This window comes from Mixophyes fleayi, chromosome 6 (genome assembly GCF_038048845.1).
Source record: "Mixophyes fleayi isolate aMixFle1 chromosome 6, aMixFle1.hap1, whole genome shotgun sequence".
Classification (NCBI taxonomy): Eukaryota; Metazoa; Chordata; class Amphibia; order Anura; family Limnodynastidae; genus Mixophyes; species Mixophyes fleayi.
This window is the reverse complement of record NC_134407.1, coordinates 220,053,529-220,075,997: the sequence shown is the minus strand read 5'-3', so window position 1 is coordinate 220,075,997 and position 22,469 is coordinate 220,053,529. Positions and strand designations below refer to the sequence as shown.

The following is a 22,469-nucleotide window of genomic DNA, read 5'->3' as shown; positions in this document are numbered from 1 at the left end:
GTACTTCAGTTAGTTGTTTCTGTAATAAGGCAATATAGTTCAGCAAATCACCATGTACATGCTGTAGTTGTTGTGGAAAATAACAGCCTGCTCTGTGTGCTGTGCCAAACAGTATCTCATATGGTGTTAAACCTGTGTCTTTCCTATGAGTGTTTCTCACTGAGTGCAGGGCCATAGGTAAACATGAGATCCATGGCAGGCCTGTTTCAGCTATTATTTTCTGCATTTTCAATTTCAGTACCATTAAGGCGCTCCACACATTCCGAACTTTGGGGTCTGTAGGGGGTGTGAAGGGCAGATATGATTCCCATGTCTTTTAATAGTTCCTGGCATTCTTGCTCCATAAAGTGTGTCCCTCAGGCACTTTCAATGACATCTGGTACCCCATATCAGCAGATTACCTCATTCATAATTTTCTTGGCTATTGCATTTGCTTTCGTACATGCCCACGTCTCTACCCAGCGACTGAAAAGGTCCACACGCACACACAAGTACATTTTCATACCCTGAGCATTTGGGAAGCTGAATAAAATCTATCTGAATTCTTTGAAAATTATACAGTGTCTGAGGGGAGCTTTTCTGTGGAGTTGGGACAGACTTACCCAGGTTGTTTTGTGCACAGATTAGGCAACTAGCCACTAATGCCTGCGCTGCTTGGGCAAACCCTGGTGCTATCCAGTATTTATTTGTTAGTGCTACTGTAGCATCCTTCCCCAGGTGCACTTTCCCATGTACCTTATTGGCCATAATCGGGTAAAGTGCTTATGGCACACACAAACGCTGACCTTTACACCACTCTCCTTGCACTTCTAGTGCTCCATGTTTTGCCCAAGGCGTTTTCTTATTCTCTGTTGCTTGTCTTTCCATAAGTTGGAGTGTGCTCTGGTCAAACTTGGTGTCAGGGGGTCACCATGTAAATAGACTCCCCTTGGGGTACTGGAGCTATGGCGGCTTCTCGTGCGGCCTGGTCTACCAGTCTATTGCACTTAGCTTCGGTGGTAGTATCTCTGTGTGTGTCTTCACCTTCATCACTGACGGTTTGGAGGGCAGCTGGAATGCGGTGAACAATTCTTTTATGTGGTTTGCATGTTTTATGGGTCTACCCGATGACCCCATAAAGTTTCTGCTTTTCCATATTGGGCCATAGTCATAAGCTATACCATAGGCATAGTGTGCGTCTGTGTAAATGTTGACTTTTTGTCCTTCAGCGTATATACAGGCCAATGTCAATGCTTTTAACTGAACTTCCTGTGCTGACATATGGCTTGGGAGTAATTGCTGAATCAATATGTGTGTCTGTGTAGTAACAAACACACATATACGGCGTGCCGTTTATGTAATAGCGTGAGCCATCTACATATAGATCTATGTCGGCACCAGGGAGTGGTGTATCATGTATGTTTGTTAGGCCCAAAGCCTCTAATTGCATGAGTTCAACACAGTCTTCATCAGAAAAAAAGTTTTTTGTTTGTGTATTTCTTCAGTTTCTTCTTCAGCTGCTTCACTCAAGTCCTCATATCCCCTGTTTGATGATTCATCTTCTTTGTGACTCCCCTTCCTCACCTCTTTTGAATCATCAAAGGGGAGCAGGGTTGCTGGATTGAGGACTGTGCATCTGGCAATTGTTACGTGTTAGGCGCTAAGCAAAGGCTATCTCATATTTAGTTAGTCTAGCTGCAGACAAATGTTTTGTCCTTGCTTGATTGAGAATTTCTGTGACTGCATGTGGAACTTGAATAACAAGTGCATGGTCCAATACCATATCTACTACCTTTTCTTTCAGTATTGCTGCTGCTGATACTGCTTTTTTACATGATGGAGAGCCTCTTATAACTGGATCGAGTTGTGCCGAATAATAGGCCAGTGGCCTTTGTTTCGTTCCATATTTATGTGTGAGGATCCCTAGAGCATGTCCTGACTACTCATGGCAGAACAATGTGAATGGTTTCAGGTAGTCCAAGTGCTGGTGCAGTAGACATGGAGTGTTTCAAGTCTTGTACTGCGTTCTCTATTTCAGTTATATTGAGCGGTTCTGTTCCTTGTTGTTTCCTCAAGCATTCATACAATGGTTGCATGAGAATTGAAGCTGAGGGGATTCACTTTCTGCAATACCCTATGAGCCCCAAAAAGGCTCTGATTTCTTTGACTGTTTTTGGTGTCTTTATGTCTCGTATAACTTTAACTCTTTCAGTTGTAAGATGTCTTGCTCCTGCAGAGATGCAATGTCCCAAAAATGTTACTTTTTCCTGTACTAGTTGCAACTTGCTTGGTGATACTCTGCAGTCTTGTTCAGCCAGAAAACAAGGTAATGACAGTGTTTCTGATTTGCATTCTCCTTTGGTTTCCGCAGCCACCATGAGATCATTCACATATTGGATAAGTTGAGTAGTTGGATTAATAGGTCTGGTGGCTCCTCCCTGAGGGAGTCTTGTCCAACAGTATTGGTTTCCATCATGGGTGAAGGCTATAAGAAGTTGACTATCTTCTGTAATGGGGACTGAGAAGAAAGCGTTTGTCAAGTCGATTACTGAAAACCATTTTGCATTTGGAGGTATCTGACTTAATGCAATCTCTTTTCATGTGCCCTCTCTGTTTGCAAAAGAAACAAACTCCTTGTTTTTTCATTTATTCCAGAGCCATGTTTCCTTTTTCCTTTATTTGTTGCTTAGGTGCCCTTCTTGTGTCTGTTCGAACCTTCCAGTATTAATTTTCTTGGACCACATGAACGGCAATTCTCTGAATTTGGGACTTGTCTTTGGATTTCCTCTGCTTCTCTATTTTCCCAGTCTTCTATGCCTTCCAGGACTTGGAGCATGGGTTGCATTTCCATTGTCGCTGCTTCTGGTCTTATAAGAAATATTTGTTGATGATATGTTTCAGAAAGGCCATTAAGGAATCTGGTCTTAAACAGTCTGCGATGTTGGGCATTATCTCGAGTGAAACCTTCATCTTCATGTGCTTGAGTAGCTCTGTCATAATAATGTCTAATGGTCTCTTCTTTCTCATGTCGTACTTCTGGTTCTGCTGGTGCATTTTCTCTTTGATTATGGCCCCATCTCATTAACCAGTGATAAAACAGTACTCCAGAGGCCACTGTTTTTTTCAAATTGTCCACAGGTGGTGCTACAATTTCTGATAGATTATCAACTGCTTCTGCTATTGCCATAGTCCTAATTTCTATAGCTGTTCCTATTCTCAATAGCGCAGTGGCCAACTGGTCATAGTCTACCCAACTAGGGGTCCATATGACATATATTCTGGCGATATACTGGCTGAATGCTGCAGGGTTTTTCCAGGGATCTGGTGATTTTGGTGACGATATCATGCATATCTGATGAGGACCAGGCTTTATTGATTTCTTGGAGTTGCCATACTTCATTACCAGCTTTATTCATTACTCTTTGAACTTATACTGGAAACATCTGATATGGTGTATTGTGTCCCAACTGTAAAGATTTTAACTCTTCAACTGGGTACACATATGTGGGTCTCTTTTCTTCTGAGTCCAGATTTGGACCAAATATTCTTGCTCTTGTTAGTGCCCCTGGAGGAGGGCCTACAGGTGAGAAGCTCGGTAATCTTGGTACATCCTCTCTTTGTATGTCCTCACAAAGTGGGGCATTGGGGGGAATTTGATTACCATAGAACGGGCATGTTAAATTTCCTTCTGGTATGCAATTCCCACATTCTGTACATTTTCTTTCAGGATAGTATGTCTGTATTGGTCGAGCGGGAGCATGACCTGGTGTAATTATCTCCCATTTATTCCCCACTTTCCTCACTGTAGTGTTTGGTATCTTTGGAAATTGAGGAGCTGTGGGGGTTTCAGTGCTGAGTGGTGGGGGTGAAGGTATAACTAATGGTTCTGCATATGGTTGTGGTACAGCGATCTGTTGGGGTGGATCACAAAACATGAAATCATCCTCATCTTGTGACCATGTATCTGTGTCAGTACCCCTTGTGCATGTATACTGACTTCATGACAAAATAATTTGAAAGGCTTGTCATAATCTGGCAAAGCCAGTGCTGGTGCTGAAGTTACCCTAGCTTAAAATTGGTTAAACATTTGGTTCTGCTCAGCGTAGAGTGTAAATGGCTTACTATCATCCAGAAGTGCTAATGCAGGAGCACGGATAATAGCTAATAAAGTCTTAAATCTTTTTTTCATTTATGTACAAACATTGAATTCCCAACAATGCATTACTATACCCAAGATATAAAGAAGTATTTACAGTACATGACGATTACAGTACAGTAAATAAGGGCAGTAAATGTGTTTACAACACTGATTGACTCAAAACTATTATGAGGATAAAAATAAAAACCTTTTGTTATCTACCATAATTTGACATTACATTGCATTACTTTCTTTCAAACCATCTAATATAAAATTTGGTTAAAAAAAAAAAAAGATACAAAACATCATTTCATATTCAACTATGTTAGTCCATTTCTCCTTTTCTCTTTAAAAACATACCTTCTGAACCGCCTTATTATTTCGTGGCTGGGCAGGATCATAGCTGTCAAAATGAACATACTCCCCAAATGGCTGTACCTCTTCCAAACCCTTCCGGTAGCTGTCCCTGCCTCTTTCCTTGCCAACATCCAGAAGGCCCTCACCCGCTTTATTTGGAACCATAGACCTCCTAGAGTCTCATCCAATATCTTAAAACGACCAATCCCTGGAGGAGGAAGAGGCCTTCCCGACATCAAATTATACTACTTGACATCCCACCTTTCGCAAATCGTTGCCTCCTACGCTCCCTCTGGCTCCACTGCATGGCTTGATATAGAATCGGCCCATCTAACCCTGCCCGATCTCTCCTCTCTCTGGGGCGTATCTCCCGCCCGTCGCCCCCCTGCTGTTAGAGCACTGCCTTCTATCAAATTTGATGCTATGCTCTGGGACTCCAACTCCTTCAAACTAAAACTTTCAACTGCAATATCTCCTTTAACCCCCATCTGGCATAACCCGGTGTTCCCTCCTGGATCTGCCTCTACAACCCACCGTAACTGGTCTCGTGCAGGGCTTAAATTTCCAGTAGATTTTTCCAAACAGGGCCGCTGGCTTTCGCTAGCGGATCTCCAACCCCAATCCCCGTCCCAAATCCTCAGCCCCTTTGAATTCTTCCAAATTAATCATTTCTTGCGATCCCTGCCACCAACCTATGTTCTTAGGGACCTTACTCCATTTGAATCTCTTTGTAGAAAACATCCCTTGGACAAGGGCATGATTTCTCAAATATATAGCATTCTTCTCACTTCTGCCCTTCCCTCTCCAAACCCTCATGAAGACGAGTGGGAAAAGGACCTTGGTCCTCCCCTGGATGAAGAGGCTTGGGAGGACATGAGACTGGGGATAGCTAAATGCTCCATATCAACTAAACTCAAGGAAACCTCTTACAAAATTTATTACCGTTGGTATTACACTCCCACAAGACTCCATAGAATGTTTCCCTCTTCCTCGCCCTGCTGTTGGCGGGACTGTGGCCAAAGGGGTACGATGTTTCATATTTGGTGGTCTTGCCCGATTATCACCACCTTCTGGGACTCAGTCCATAGTTTCCTAAATACCCTTTTTGAAGCTCCTATCCCGAAAGATCCCTGGATATTTCTTTTATGTTACACTCCCCAAGACCTGGACAAATTCTCCAAGAAATTAACTGCCCACATCCTGACAGCAGCCAAATCACTCATAGCCCTTAATTGGAAAAATACCTCACCTCCATCCCTTTTGGCTCTCAAGAAGCAGATTTGGCACGTGGCCGCTATGGAGGAGATTACGTACTACCTCCACGATAGAGGCCACGTCTTCAGTCAAGTCTGGGCTCCATGGCTAGCCGTGGAACACACCTTCCCCCCTCAACGCTCCACGTCCTCCGACCTGACCCATGTGCGATGACCCTAACTCTTCCCGACACATATCTCCCCCTCTGCTATAGGCTCAACACATCCTAGTTATCCTCTAAATACTTACAGTGCTTATCTTTGTGGTCCTACCCCCCTCACCCCTCCCCCACAATCCATTTTGTTCCTACACCCATTTTATATTACTCTTTAAAAATGTAAAAACCGGTCATTTTTGTCTAAAGGTTTCCTAATATGCGATACACCACAATAACTGTTGTGATTTTACTGTGCATGCTACACAGTGTTATCGTTTTGCTGTCTGTATTTTCTTGATTGACCACTGAAAATAAAAAATTATAAATAAAAAAAAAAACATACCTTCTGACCTACGATACACAGAAAAACCACCTACTTCATGCATTTGCTATGCGAACAGCCCATAAAGTCTAATATCTTTTTCCAAACCACAGTAATGATTAGTCAGAGTCTACGTTATTTAAATCCTTCATTAGTTTCTACTTATGTTTGTTGTGGCTGTGGGCCAAAACATATTGCAAACTTCTATTCATTGGAAGTTGGATAAATTTAATCTAGATTGCCTAAAGGGCAATTTTCACCATTTTCAGGTGACCAGTAAACATTTTTTTGCAGTGAACAGCAGCTAATAAGACACTTGTTTACATGTTTCTCTGTGTAGCTTAACTGTGACGCTATGCGTTCCATGCAATGAAAATATGATTTCCTCAATGGGGCAGTTCCTAATCTCACAAACCGTGAATGTCAAAGTGACGTGACCTGGGCAAGTGTTCAAAGCCAGTCCTTTCTCATCATCATCTAGCACAGCCCCCTTGAATGATTCTAATGTGTTTTCCGGGTTTTCAAACATTCAGTGAACCAGTTCTCAAAAGAATCAGCCATTTTGAAAGCAACACTGCTTCTTTCATAAATCAGAGTACTCTCGTTAGACACCTCGCATTGTGTCTGCAAGTCAGTCAACAAATCTCCCATCACCAATGTGAGGATACCGGGTTTAACGTAGCCTTCTGCGCCGCACAGCTGGCCTACCCGGTACCTATCCAAGGTTCAAAATCACCCAGGCAAATATCCAAAATAAAACAAATAAGTTTATTTAACAAAATGGTAGCACCAAGCAGAAATAAACATATTTAAATAATTACTTGAAATAAATAACACTACAGTCTGGCACCGACAACATACAGGGTATAATGAAAACACCTCACCAGTATCCTAGTCACTTTCAGAGACTGCTGTCTATCAATCCAAGCTTCTCTCGCTCTCTCCTTTAAAACTACCAGCAAACGGCCCTAAATCACTGTCACTCCGCTTGCGGTTGACACACAGCTTCCCAAGACCTGGAGAGGTAGATCAGGGCAACGGCAGTACTCAAAGGACCGATTGTCCTTTTCTTGTCAGGGACAGAGATCTATATCTCAACGCCAGCCTGGCCTCAGCTATCACTTGGTAGTGAATGCCCATTTGCTGTTCTCTGTAGCTCTATTTTAAGCCCACAAATTACCTCATCAGCAATTTCAGGACCTGCCTGCAGAGGAGGGCTGGCAAACTTCAGCCCGGGGGGCAAGACTCGACTCAGCAGCCTATTTTAAAGAAAAAAAATTCCATTGTAGGAACGGCCCGGGGGGCATATGCCACCCAGCCCAGCCTGCCCCTGCTTGCCTGATTGATCCTTTTCTGTGTTTACCCTTCCACAGGTAAATATACGGACAAACGGATAGCAGATGAGTCACTCCTGACTTAATTAGGAACAGGTATTGTTCTGTGACTATACAGCAGAGTTTGTTAAAACAGGAGAGATCACAATCCAGACACATTTACATTTAAATACACAATGCAGTCCTCTGTAATTAAACATAGAGCTCTGTCTGTGGGCCTTTTCCTATACTAGCACACACAGACCCACAGGTGTGATGTACATTCATACAGGACTGGTGGACAATAATCCTTTTGCCTAGACTGAAACAGTGAACTAGTCTGCAAGATAACGATGCATGCTAGCAGACATTTTAACTACTTTCAAAATAGAATATATACAAGTCTAAATATGACTGAGAAATATGGGGAACAAGAGGGCTAGAAAAAGTATATGTTTTTATAGTCCGCAGTTACCTCCTTTCCCCACAACCAAATATTCACACATATTTTCAGATTCTGTGATTTCCGTGTCGAAAGTACAAATATATTCACTTAAACAAGTCTCGTTCACAGATATTTATCTCATAACAATTCTTTATGGGGATAACAAACCCTCCTGATTTCTGAGAACATTCATCAGCGCCATGTTCACACAGATTAAAACCGCTTCTACTATCTGCATGTAAAAGCTCACTCCCACCTTTCTCTTTTAACTTAAAGTGAAAGTTATTTTTTCTCAAATTCACAGACAAAATTATTTTGTTCAAATACAGAAACAGCTTGTTGGACCCCAGCCAGCTGGAGGTCAGTGTTTTCTTCTGACACTATCTGTACATTATTTACAGTTTTATTCGTCCACTGAATCGTGCAGTGATGGACCAAAGATTTTAAAACTTGTTTTGCATCTCTTTAAAGCTTACAATTAAGCAATGCAGGCAATTACATTTACAAATATACAACTTTTCCAACCTTGAAACATGTATCTTGTAAAACGGTCAAGACAAACAAACACGGATCTCCCTCACACGCAGTAAGACGGAGACAAAACTCGCATACAGGAGGAAAAATTAACTGATATCTTCCAGCCTACTACTGTGGAACTACAAGTCCCAGCATTAAACTTAATACAAGTCAGCTTTAATATATTACTAACACTCACCCCTCCGGACACATTTTAGTTACTCTTGAACTATTGAAGCATACTCGAAGAACCTTTTTATCAATGTTACATACATTGCCAGATAACAAAATACAGAGTCTTTCTTATCTCAACACACTGAATTTTTTACACAGAATAAGGGGGGGAGGCACATTTCACTCTTTCAGGTGCGCAGCATCAAGCATACATTTGTAGTACCCAACCTACTTGATTCATTATATCATTGAGCTTCTTCTGCATTTAGCATATCTACATATTGACCTGATCTTCATAGCCACACCTTTTTATCCATTCTTTATTATTCAAATAAAACCAAGACCATTTCTCCAAGTCTAATGTCCCTTCTGGGGGAAATCCTGCTCTCTTGAGTACTTTATGAATCCCTTTAAAATCTTTACAACCTTCTCTTTCCTTCATTATATCCATGGGTTTACCTTTAATAGGCATCTTACTGTTCTGTGCCCCCATTACTGGGTTACTGGTCACAGTACTGTCACTATCTGTGATACAATGCCCTGTAAGCGGAATAAGGTAATACAATTTTCCCCTTTGTACAGACTACAAGTGTCTTTAATCCTTTACCTCCTAGTCTGCCCTAGGAACACCAGATGTGAGTTATATCGGCTTTAGATTAAAAGCTGTCACTTATGGCTGATCCAATCCTTCCTCTCAAGTCAGTGTATGGACATATAGGTTTATAATCTGGTAACATGATTTTGTGGCCTGTAAGTGATAATGTGAGACCAATCGTGGCCTAAATTTTCCTCTAATAACTCTTTATTTAAATGGCAGCCTAATGTGCAGTATAACTCTCTTTCATTACTTACAAAACCATAATGTACATTTGTAGTTGTAACACACTCTAGTCTAGGTCCTTTGCAACCTGAATATTTTCTCAGAACAGCACAGCAGGTACAATTCTTACATACACCTCTCGTATTATCTTCTAACTCAAATTGTCTACATCCATCATAATCTACAGTATTAAAACATTTATAATTTCATTATCTTTTTCTCTGACTAACCATTGGGTTCATGAGATACCCTCTAATCACCTCAACTGACTTTCCTTAGACATACAAACAAATACTGAACAGAGTAACAAGGTAGAAATCTACACTTTTTCTTACTCACCGTACAGAATTTAGTTCAGCAGTTCTCTGGACATCAGTGGAGTCTGGCGTCAGGTGTTGAGATATTGGAGCATCCCGGACATGAGCCCCCAGAAATGTTGGGGTATCGGGGTTCACCGATACTTCTATCAATCACCTTCAATGTCAGTCAGATCTTCACTGATTTGCAGTCGACTGGTGAACAGAAAAACACCCAACACATGTTTGAAATATTGCTGAGTAATTCTGATTCTGTTCCAACCAGAGCTTACTTCTGACTCTCTATTTTTACAGTAGAATATTAGAGGTATAGAAGCTTAACAACCAATTATAAGACAGTAGATTATGAAAACAACAAGCTAATTATGCATTATGCGTATTCTGCAACTTGTAAGTTTAAACAAATCTTATTATGCTTTTATCTTCTCAGGCATTCTGCCACCAATCTTTATTGTTACTTTACATAGAAAGTTACGTTCAGCTGTTCAGCCTTGAGTTGTTCAAACTTCCTTCAAACTGTTTCTCTTCTGAGTAAAATATCTGCTAATTTCTTTTTTAAGGTTATAGCATCTTGTTTTCTAAAGTTAGCACATGATAGATATTAAATCAATAATCATACAATGTTACCCTTACATCACCATAGAGATTCAATAGCTGACCAATAGGATGAGACCCTGTGTGACATTATCCATGATCCTACCTGTGCACTAATAGTAGTAATAATATTTATATATGTGGTTCTCAGTAATGATTACATTCTTTTAATGTTATTTGATCCAAGCTGTATACTAGCACTACAACCACCTCTGTTATTACATGTAAAATGGGTTATGGGTGTGTGATTTATCTTGAAGCTGTGAGATCACAGGTTATTTGCACCTATCCTGACACTACAGCATATTTAACAGGATATTTTCGGATCATGAGGAAAGTTAGTAAGAGGAAACACCATGTTACTGCCCAGAACAGGCAGAGGATATTCGTGAATTCTTCTTAAACTCCATGTTGAGGCTTCTTGCTGGCAGACGACTAATCTGAAACCAGAGAAACCCACACCCTGCTCAGCTACAATGTATTCCTTACCAATTGCCTTGTCATTGTCTACTGATAATATTCATCCTTAGAGGAGGATATCTGCACTTAGTTTGGCTCACTTTCCTATCAAGATAAACTGAACATTATATGAAGTGGATGTTAATCTTTACAAAGCAGAAATTTGTACACTTTTAAGTGATCTCTGTAGGGTTAAGGGGACACATGGGATTTTTGAAGATAACATTCACAGTATTAGGGTGTTTGGACTTGTGAGGATATCGAATGACTGTTTAGCTCTTTACCGCACCTGCTGGGTGGTTTGTTTTGAGATGTCCTTATGTACCAGCCTGGCACATCCGGTACCTCTGTGGGTATGGCATCACCTCGGCAAAGTTAAACTTTTCTTTTATTGTACAATGCTCAGATGAAAGCACATTTAGGAACAAGTACCAATGGGTTCACCATACCAAAACCTAATGCACAACCTGATATGAAAGCTGCTTATAATCAGCTTTTTCCCGGAATTCTGTCCCGGCTACTGGGCAATGTGCTTCATTCCTCTAACAGCAAGTAGGGACCAAGCCCAATGTCTCCCTTTTAAAAGGCTCACAAAGTTGTAAAGTTCACAAACCCTAAAAGTTTCAATCATCCGCATGATTCACTGATCCAGGACTAGTCCAGTAGGAACTGTAAGTCCAGTACTATCCAAAAAGAAGACTACTTTTGGTGGGACGTAGTCCCCTTTTATTCCTGCTCTGGTTCCCATGGTGGTATGGCTTCAGCAGGGCTGGTGCTAGATACTGCCCACCAGATGGGCACCTGATTAGCAGAGGGACTATCAACGTAACACATAAGCAGCAGCAGGTCCCCTGCGGTGACTTTGGTAAGTCTGAGTGGAAAAAAAGAGCATAAACTCTCTGGTATTTGAGCATCTTGAGCTGCACACAAATTTATCAAATTTATGGCCAACTGCTAGTGAAGGAAGTCCCACAGAGTTCTGTGCCAGCGATTGTTGACTGTCTGCGACACTGACTGTCTTGATGTTTGTGGTCGGCTGGGTACCCTGATGAATTGAAGTAAAGGTGTCTCTTTTAAAGGACATGATGCAGAGTCTTATCTGTCACTCACCAGAGTGTGAGTGCCTCCACTCTGGTACGTGGTTCTCCATCTTTCCCGCTCACACCTGTGTTGAACCGCGGCCGTCCGCCATCCTGTCGCACTGCGCATGCACAGGTCCCTTTAACAACTACACCTGACCACTAATGTGATTGATGGATCAATCACCCCTCCCTACTTAAGGCACCTGCAGCCTTAGGTAGTTGCCTGATCTTGAAGTCTCACTCCCAGTGCACTTCTATAGGTGTGTGCAGTTTCCAAACTGCTTCCATCTCTACTCCTGTGTGCAGTTTCCAAACTGCTTCCAGCTCTACTCCTGTGTGCAGTTTCCAAACTGCTTCCAGCTCTACTCCTGTGTGCAGTTTCCAAACTGCTTCCAGCTCTACTCCTGTGTGCAGTTTCCAAACTGCTTCCAGCTCTACTCCTGTGTGCAGTTTCCAAACTGCTTTCAGCTCTACTCGTGTGTACAGTTTCCAAACTGCTTCCAGCTCTACTCGTGCTTCAGCTTCCATGCTGCTCCCTGCTCAACTCAGCGGTGGTTCCCATACCGCTACAACGCTTCACTTCTCAGCTGATTCTACACAACTGGGTATGCTCTATTGACTATTGCCTATTGCTCGCATACCAGTTGTATCCATTGTTGTTTGCTGCACAGGGTACAAGTACCAATATAGACTGTGTTACTGCATTGCTTCATTTAGGACAAGCTTTCACTCAAGCTACGATATCTCCTCACGCTACTACTTAGCGTTATTGTGCATATCTGCTGTGACCAGCTTCTCCTCACTGCAAGGCATCTACTCCATACAGCCTATTCATTGTGCCTTCCATCTCTGCCTCACAAGACATTGCTCTACTCGCGCTGTTTCCATACAGTCACAGTTTGCCTTTCAACTTCACTCTCCTGCACCTGGACAAGTCCTCATTCCTTCTCACAGCAGTGGTACAACTTGCTGCACGCAGACCACTGACTTCCCTGCTACCTACCCGCACCTGGACAAGTCCTCCTATCACAGCGGTGGTACAACTTGCTATACGCAGACCACTGACTCTCCTATTACCTACCTACACCTGGACCAGACTTCTCACCATAGCGGTGGTACAACTTGCTAAATGCAGACCACCGACTACCCTGCTACCTACCTGCACCAGTACTATTCTTCCCATCACAACAGTGGTACAACTTGCTGTACGCAGACCACTGACTCCTCCTCTACCTACCATCACCTATCCACGTCCACTCCTCGTGTCTACATTATCTTCAGCCTCCAGTTTACAGCTCCAAGTCGCTGACTTTCCTCTAACCATAGCTGCAAGTCGCTGACTTCCTCAGACTATCTCTACTCTCCTGCTGTTGTGTCGCTCCAATCATTCACCTGCCTGCTTTGAGGTGCGTGCCATAACCCCGCCTCTCTAGCAGAGTTCCATCTGGTGAAACTCGGGTAAGCAACTCCTAGTGCCCGTGACATTATCGTTGTATACAGAATCCACCTGATGAACTTTATGGTTTATGTCCAATAAATCATTAAACACATATAACAATCTACAACATGAGAGGATGCTCAGCAGGCTAAACCTTTATTTTTCAAGTAGCCACTAGCCATATTTCCTAAATCTATGGATATGGAAGGCTTGGACTCTTCCTGTTAATCATCTTTAATGCCTGTAAAACCAGATGACCTCAACAAATGACTGAGCCAACAGCTTGCTTCAGGTTAGGAGATATAATAACCCAAATCATGTTATATGGAGGTTCTTCTTTTGCAACAAAAGAGGAGATCATGTGCTTGGTGAGTTGGAGAAGTTCACTCAGTTTTGACAGTGCTGTCGCCTTCAGCATTTCCCACCATACTATAATGCAATGAAGAGAAGTACCTAACATTTGGGGCTCCCATTTTAATTATTTCCCTGCAGAGTTGTGACCATTATTCTGAAACTACTAATGGATCTCTTATTTACAGCTGCTTAGAATTTCTTATCAATTTAATTAACAGTTTTTTGTATATAGTGCCTACATATTGCTCATGCAAAGTGAGAGCAAGTGATCAACTACTTACAGTCACAGGGAGACAACCTTCCTGAAAAGAGCCAGCCAAGATGTATGAGTAATCTATCTTTCCTATTGGAACAACTTTAGGTTTCCGTTCAATTCCTCTCTTCACACTTTTATATTATTATCAATCAGACACTTAATAACAAAAACTGGAAAAATAGTGGGCGCTAGGTAGTCTAATAATATTAGCAATATACACAGATGACCGCTGCTACCTCTGGTTAGATATCTGATTCTAACACGACAATAGAATATATGAAAAAATAGAGGAAAAGCGCTGGTTCAACTGTAACAATTTAATAAGTATAAACTATTAGTAGCCTATAAGGCATAAGCATAAAATTACCACAACTGACTAGCATACATACGCTGGTTAATAATCAATAAACTTAGGAGTAACACCATTGTAAGTTGGCACAGTATAATTGAATATACTGGTGCACCAGTAAATATAGGAGAGTAACCTGTAATACTCCATAGCAAAGGATTTCATACAGTTTTATAACACGCTATATTCCGGACCAATCAAACTGCATCAATCAGACAGGTGGGTATGAGAACACAGCAAAACTCCTATGTATAATTGTGTGCACTAGGACTGTATAAAAACATAGATCATAACAAACAAAGTGATGATCTATAAATTCTCGTTGATGAGTGCATTCTTTCTTTTTAAGAATGTTCCAAACAGTTAATTTGGCCACAACTTATATTTTTGCTATCTCTCTGATGGGTTTGTTTAGATTTTTCAGCCTAATGATGGCTTTCTTCACTGATAGTGACAGCTCTTTGGATTTCATATTGAGAGTCGACAGCAACAGATTCAAATGCAAATGTCACACCTAGAATCAAATCAGGACCTTTTACCTGCTTAATTGATGATGAAATAACGAGGGAATAGCCCACACATGTCCATGAAATAGCTTTTGAGTCAATTGTCCCATTACTTTTGGTCCCTCAAAAAGTGGGAGGCACATATAGAAACCGTTGTAATTCCTACACTGTTCACCTGATTTGGATGTAAATTCCCTCAAATTAAAGCTGAAAGTCTGCAGTTAAAGCACATCGTATTTGTTTCATTTCAAATCCATTATGGTGTTGTATAGAGCCCAAAATATGAGAATTGTGTAGATGTCCCAATATTTATGGACTTGACTGTATCTTATCTACGAAATAGAAGGGTTTGCATGGTCAGTTCTGTTAACCCTTTTGATCAAAGTAGACCTTCATCCACTCATAGAAATGTTAACACCAGTAGGATCTTTATAATTGATCCAGTATGTTTTTACTGCTTTATAATGTCATTAAGATTTGAACAAATAAGAGATACCGCCTTAATTACTTACTTAAATACGATTTAAACATTGTTTAGGTTAATGTACACACAGTATCTGACCATCACACCTAAACAATGTATTCAGACACTGTGTGTCTTCTGCAGATGGATCCGGTAACAGAAATACCCCAGAGAGATGTCCCCGGCCTCTTTATTCACAGGATTGTACAGAGGAAAATTACAGTATCCCACAGCAGTGTCAGGTAGATGGAATATATGGTCTCGCAATATTACCAAAATGACTTTTCACTATATGATCTGTAGAACAGCTGTGTGTGTCTAATACACTGATATTATTCTGTTTAATCTCAATTAATGAAATAAGACATGATTAAAGTGTTATTTTTTTTGTATGTTGTTTAGGTTGAAGATCTGACTGATACTAAAGTCAAAAATATAGTGGGAGAGGAAGAGATGTATTTGAGGGATGATCAGCAGTGTCAGGAGGAGGAAATCCCTACAGATATCAGCACTGGTGAGTAATAAACACTTCTTCTAGAAAAGAGTGACATATTCTCCTTGTTCAGACACTACCACAATCACTTGTTCTACACCCATAAAAAGTATCTGCCCAGTGGGAGAGTAAGAAGTTTTCCGTTGCGCAGTGTAGGTTGGTGTGGTGATGTGGTTTTTCTGTTGCTGTGTGGATGTACTAATTTTGGAATTTGGCTCATATTGATGTTACTCTCGTTAGTTCGGTGGGTTGGTGTTCTTGGGTGTGTTCCTTGGGTAGGGACCAAAGTTTGTTCAGTTCATAGAACAATTGCTTTGTTTAACTTCAGGTGTTTCTATAGTCCTGGGAGGAGAGAATGGGAGGGGGAAGGAGGCTCACCTTAATGGTCTTAGGTGGTTTGCAAAGTACCCAGTTGGTCTGTCCTTCAGCCCCTATTAGACTCCTGTTCTCCTCCTCACATCATATCAGTGTGTGCTACCAGCCAAGAGATCTGCCCAGTCTCTTCCTCACACTCTTGTGATTCTCATACATCAGTACAAGAGATGTCACCATAATGAATCAATCACTGATCAATGTGATGAGATGTATGGTATTACCCATGATCCTCTCTGTGCAGTAGTACATGTGACATTATCCATTATCTTCCTTGTGTAATAATTCTTGAATGTTTTATTCTCAGTATGTGTAACACTGCAATACTAAAGCAGGTTATTTCCCACATACATCCCATCACAACACACACTTCACACAAACTCTACCGTCTTGTACTCACAGAACTATAATCACACATCCCTCATTGTACCATAGCGCCCTCATATCTCTATGGTTGGATGCTTTGTACTGTTGCTCTTCATCTTATGACCTGTCTCTGTATCCGGTTCTGCCCTTATGCTTTCTTTTTCTTTCTGCTTTTGGCCATCTATGCTCCTCTCTTCACCTACTCAGTCCTAATTCTCTCCTCTGTTCTGAACCTTCACCATTCTGTGTTATTTCCTTCTGTGCTGTATTGCTCTGTGAAGCTGCTCTCCTTCCCTCTCAGTGCTTATCTACACAGAGGCTTTAAACCAAATTAATAGCATCACTCTGGTCACGTGTCCATGCTGCCTGATGTTGATCAGAGGTTTATTTATAGAGGCTGCTTCACTGTTTTGTTTTGCTACCTACATGTCCACTTGGGGAACTTTGAGCAGTGTAGACCAATGGATTGGATGTGGTGTTTATTTAGCCCATGTCTACTATACTACCAAGTCTCCAACATTTTGTATTTGGGCAGTGTCTGTATGAGCATTGTGGTTGGACAATGTCACTGGCTAATGAGGCTCCCTGTCCTATGATATGGGCTGGTCCATGTGTGTGCTTGGAAAATTTTACACACCAAACTCTGCGTTTTTGCATTGTCATATGTGACTGTGCAATCTGTATGTCCCTGTGGCTGAGTCTATGCAATCTGATTGGTGATGTGTTCTATTTTAAGCCAATGTTTTATCTGCATAATTGCTGTATGTTGTGACAAGATTGGTCTGACAGTCATCATCTCCCCATCTGTCATTTTTTTTTTTTAAACTCTTTATTTAAAGAGGAAACAACAGAAAAAGGTACAATCAGCACCAATGACATGAAAGTATTAACATTCAAAATGTCTCCTCTATGTTTTATATTTTTATATGGATAGGGAGGGGGAGGGGGAGAGAGAAAGTAAGAGTGGGGGGTAGGAAGGCACAAATTATGGTAACAATATAACTAATAAATAAATAAGCACACAAACTCGGAACATTGCTAGAGAAAGCTAAACCTCACACTTATATAGACTACCAAAAAGAAAACTGGTATACAAACATTTCTCACCAGCAGCGCACCATATCCAGCCTGGGGGGTCCAAAGGCGGCCCAAGAGCTACATTCCGTCTGCAAGAGGCCCATCTGTCATTTTAAACACTTAGGATGAAAAGATGCTTGTAAATCACTTAGGATGAAAAGATGCTATGTTCAACTAAGAACATTGGGTTGTTTTAATGTATTACCCTCATTTGTTACACAATCAACTGTGGCTAATACCCCATCAAGATGGAATTAAGTTTACCCATACTATTCTTAAATAAAGCCAGGTGGTTACATGTAATCGTCTGGACATCATATCGGATTACAACATGGTGGATGTACTGTTTCCTGACCAAGGCACCACTCCCCTCTTACAAACAAGAAGCCAGCAGCCTCTGGAGCCCCTCTGACATCACAAATACCTAGAAGGGGTTAAATCAGGGAGGCTCTCTTACACAGTACAATAACTAGTACTACTAACAAAGCAATAGTTTTGGCGCTTTTTACCAATGACGGGGAAAGAAAAATCTCGATCAGCATGTCGATTCATGTGTACACACTATACATGGTTTACACAATTTACCTTCAGATCTGTGCTTTTCATCTGTCATAACCATCTGCTGAAAAGTTTGGGACAAGGGGGAGTCCAGCGTGCTGAAATCACAGCAAAGCAGATAATACACTATTGTTGGAGCAGGATTTATAGGCACACTGATCAGTGATTCGCAGCTCTCAGACACTGATTTTATGTGTCACACATAAAGCAATGACAACACAGCCATCGAAAGGATCTATTTGGGCCATCCTGAAGGATGCCCCTGGGGGTTAGAACAGAATGGTGCCTCCTTTGCTCGTGCCAACTCCTGCTCTTTCTGTGGCAGCTGCATCTTCAGCTCCGTAACAGAGAGCACCTCCGGCACCGGCTGTCATGTGTCTCCTCCAGGTCCTTTGCTAACAGTTCCTTCTGCTCGTTATTCTCCATGACACAAGGGTCTGCGCTGTCCAGCTCAGTCCATCTCCGGTTGGTGGCTGTCAATTCGGAGAGAGGGGAGGGAGGAGACAGAGAGCCACATGGGGGGTAAGTAAGGTGCGTTAGCAAGGAGTTAAAGTTGTTTGTTTTGTTACATCTCCGAATTTTAATTTGAAGCAATACTGAAAAAAACAAGACACCAGCTGAATATGTAAAATGAAATCTTCACTGTCATCTTCCATTTACATTTGAAGCTATGATCTAAAATGATATAAAATGATACATACACTGCTCTATATTCATATACCTTTGTTGGTAACCAGACAGCACTCCACTATTATGAGGAACCTGTAGATCTGTACAGTAGTCACAAGGTGCTGACAATAGTGTCTGAATTATCTGTGTATGCAAGATAGTCGTGAGTAATACACACTGCAGAATTGAAATGACATTGTTCCATCTTTGAACTAAATGCTATTGGCGTTTGAGTCGCGGCTCCTGCCAGTGTGATAGGGATTTATGCCTGGGAGTATTGTGGCTATTGGATTACAAGCTTTTCTTGGACTTGCAGATTTGTTTGCTCTGCCTGGTTTATTCTGTTACTTACGGACATCATGTCCATAGAACTTGGACTGTTAAAGAAAACCCATTTCCTTTATAAACTCTTTGGGATTAGTGAACACTGGGATGTCACTGTGGGAAGGTTGAAGTTTGGTGAACACTGGATATTTTTTAAAGTAATTAGATTTTATATATATATATATATATAATGCTATTGTTTGCAGTTATCTGTAAGGTACAGTTGTATCCACACCTTTTCTTTGCTTGTATGATCCTGAACTCCTGGATACCGGGATTTTCTTCTGGGTTCCTACACTAACATCCTGGTATCATCACATTTGTACATTTAGATTTGTAATGAATTGTTCTTGTTTGCAAGTAGAAATTAAATAATTGAGCATCTTGAACTCACTAAATGTATGAAATTTTGCTACTCAATGTCTATTTCAAAACATCTATGTTTTTTCCAGCAGATGGACACAAAATCCAGAATACCTCGGAGGGATATTTCGTTTTATCTCCAGGTTATAAAATAGAGGATAACAACATTATACAAGATTTTCCAGGAGGAAAACCCATTACGCCAAATATACATCAATTACGTCACAGTGCACATATATCATCTGATCCCCCTAATCATGAGGCATGTTTGCCCAATAACTCAAATATTACTACACCTAGTACAGCTAATAGAGGCCATACAATATTTCCAAATTCTGAATGTGGGAAATGTTTTACATGGAAAACGCATCTTATTAAACATCAAAGAATTCACAGTCGTGAGAAACCATTTCCATGTTCTGAGTGTGGGAAATGCTTTCCAGATAAAACACAACTTGTTAGTCACTACAGAACTCACACAGGTGAGAAACCATTTCCATGTTCTGAGTGTGGGAAATGTTTTACATGGAAAACGCATCTTATTAAACATCAAAGAATTCATAGTCGTGAGAAACCATTTCCATGTTCTGAGTGTGGGAAATGCTTTCCAGATAAAACACAACTTGTTAGTCACTACAGAACTCACACAGGTGAGAAACCATTTCCATGTACTGAATGTGAAAAGCGGTTTACATGTAAATCCAGTCTTGCTAAACATCAGAGAATACACACAGGTGAGAAACCATTTCCATGTTCTGAGTGTGGGAAATGGTTTATGGCTAAATCCAGTCTTGTTTCACATAAGAGAACTCACACAGGTGAGAAACCATTTCCATGTTCTGAATGTGAAAAGCGGTTTACATGTAAATCCAGTCTTGTTAACCATCAGAGAATCCACACAGGTGAGAAGCCATTTCCATGTTCTGAATGTGAAAAACAGTTTACATGTAAATCCAGTCTTGCTAACCATCAGTTAATCCACACATGTGAGAAAACATTCCCATGTTCTGAATGTGAAAAACGGTTTATATGTAAATCCAGTCTTACTAAACATCAGAGAATCCACACAGGTGAGAAAACATTCCCATGTTCTGAGTGTGGGAAATGGTTTATGGCTAATTCCAGTCTTGTTGAACATCAGAGAACTCATACAGGTGAGAAGCCATTTCCATGTTCTGAATGTGCAAAACGGTTTACATGTAAATCCAGTCTTGCTACACATCAGAGAATCCACACAGATGAGAAGCCATTTTCATGTTCTAATTGTGGGAAATGTTTTACACAGAAATCAGTTCTTGTTAAACATCAGAGAATCCACACAGGTGAGAAGCCATTTTCATGTTCTAATTGTGGGAAATATTTTACTCGGAAAACAAATCTTATTATACATCAGAGAATCCACACAGGTGAGAAGCCATTTTCATGTTCTAGTTGTGGGAAATGTTTTACACAGAAATCAAATTTTATTATACATCAGAGAATCCACACAGGTGAGAAAACATTCCCATGTTCAGAGTGTAAAAAACGGTTTACACGTAAATCCAGTCTTCTTAAACATCTAAGAATTCACAGTAGTGAGAAACTGAACTAATCATCTTCCCCGTTCCCCTTCCAGGGCTTCTCTGTTAGGAATACTACCCTCCTTTCTGTACCTCAAGTCTCATGCCTTGGGGCCATCCTCTACTCCTTCAAACCTCACATTCTGTAACTCTCAAAATCCTGCTACTTCCACCTACGGAATATATCCAAGGTGGAATATATCCCTTTCTCACCATGGAAGCCACCAAAACTCTTATTCACTCTCTTGTAATCTCTCACCTTGACTACTGTAATCTCCTTTTTTCTGGCCTATCTGACTCTCATCTTGCCCTTCTTAAGTCTATCCTCAATGCTGCTGCCCACCTTCTTTTTCTCTCCCGACACTGTCTGTTGTCCCCCTCCACCAATCAGTACATTGGCTCCACATGTGCTACAGAATTATCTTTAAGCACCTCAGCCTCACCTTCAAAGCTCTCAATCAATCCTCCCCCTCATTCCTACATACAGTCCTTGCCGCGCCCTCTGCTCCTCCAATGACTACTGCCACATTACTTTACTGATTACCTCTTCCCACTCCCTCTTTCAGGACTTTGCTGGGCTGCTCCCCAACTGTTGAACGATCTCCCACACCCCCATCAGGTTAGCCTCTACTCTCAAATGCCTCAAGTGTGCCCTTAAGACTCATTTCTTTATTCAAGCCTATCATCCTTTCTCCTAACTTTCATCACCACTCCCCCAGTTGATACCACCTTATTCGTGTATCCCCCCTTTTGCTTTAGGATGTAAGCTATCACAAGCAGACCTCCTTCTAATATTCCATCACCCTCTGAACCTCTTAGCCTGCTGCTTCCCTAGCCCTGGCCTACTTCACACTGGTCACTACCATCATTCTCACTCACTGTCTCGTAAATAATTTGATCTGCGCTACCTGTATATTCATTCCTCCTGTATCATGTAATGTGTTATGGATCACTTATTTCAGTTTGTCATGTACTGTGCTGCAGACCTTATAAGGCGCCTTATAAATAGAAGATAATAAATTTGAGGAGCTTGTGATTTCCACTGCTGTTTGATTTCAAGTGCTGTTTGTTTAAAGTGTGGAGTTAGATCCAGTAAGGATTGCTGTGCTGTGTTGAGAGAGTGATATAGTTTGGGGAATTATTCTGTGTGTTTATTAAGTGTCCCTTTTTTCTGTTTTTCTCTTTTTTTTTCTTTTTTTCTTCTTCGTTCTGTTAGAGCTAGTGGGTGTGGTTTAATTGCATCAGCTGATACAGCTGGTTAGTGCAAGCTCTATTTAACAGGTGGTGGTAAGCGATTTCATTGAGCTTGTGATTTCCACTGCTGTTTGATTTCAAGTGCTGTTTAAAGTGTGGTGTTATATCCAGTAAGGAATTGAATCCAGGAAGGGGTTTAAT

At 41.1% G+C, this 22,469-nt stretch overlaps 3 protein-coding genes across 3 annotated transcripts in view; all 3 read left to right on the top strand.

Annotated features, from left to right (window-relative positions):
• Nucleotides 1–22,116, top strand: part of LOC142095496 (uncharacterized) — a 65,189-nt gene extending 43,073 nt beyond the window's left edge. Inside the window, exons 9-11 of the mRNA XM_075178441.1 lie at nucleotides 15,438–15,535; nucleotides 15,696–15,807; nucleotides 19,608–22,116. Coding sequence (XP_075034542.1) covers nucleotides 15,438–15,535; nucleotides 15,696–15,807; nucleotides 19,608–21,106 — 1,709 coding nt within the window. The 3' untranslated portion in view covers nucleotides 21,107–22,116. The remainder of the gene's footprint in view (nucleotides 1–15,437; nucleotides 15,536–15,695; nucleotides 15,808–19,607) is intronic.
• LOC142159849 (uncharacterized) overlaps nucleotides 1–22,469 on the top strand; it is a 408,399-nt gene that overhangs the window by 128,254 nt on the left and 257,676 nt on the right. The window lies entirely within an intron of this gene.
• The window catches only part of LOC142159818 (uncharacterized), a 199,278-nt gene that overhangs the window by 11,163 nt on the left and 165,646 nt on the right, over nucleotides 1–22,469 (top strand). The gene's annotated exons all lie outside the window — the stretch shown is intronic.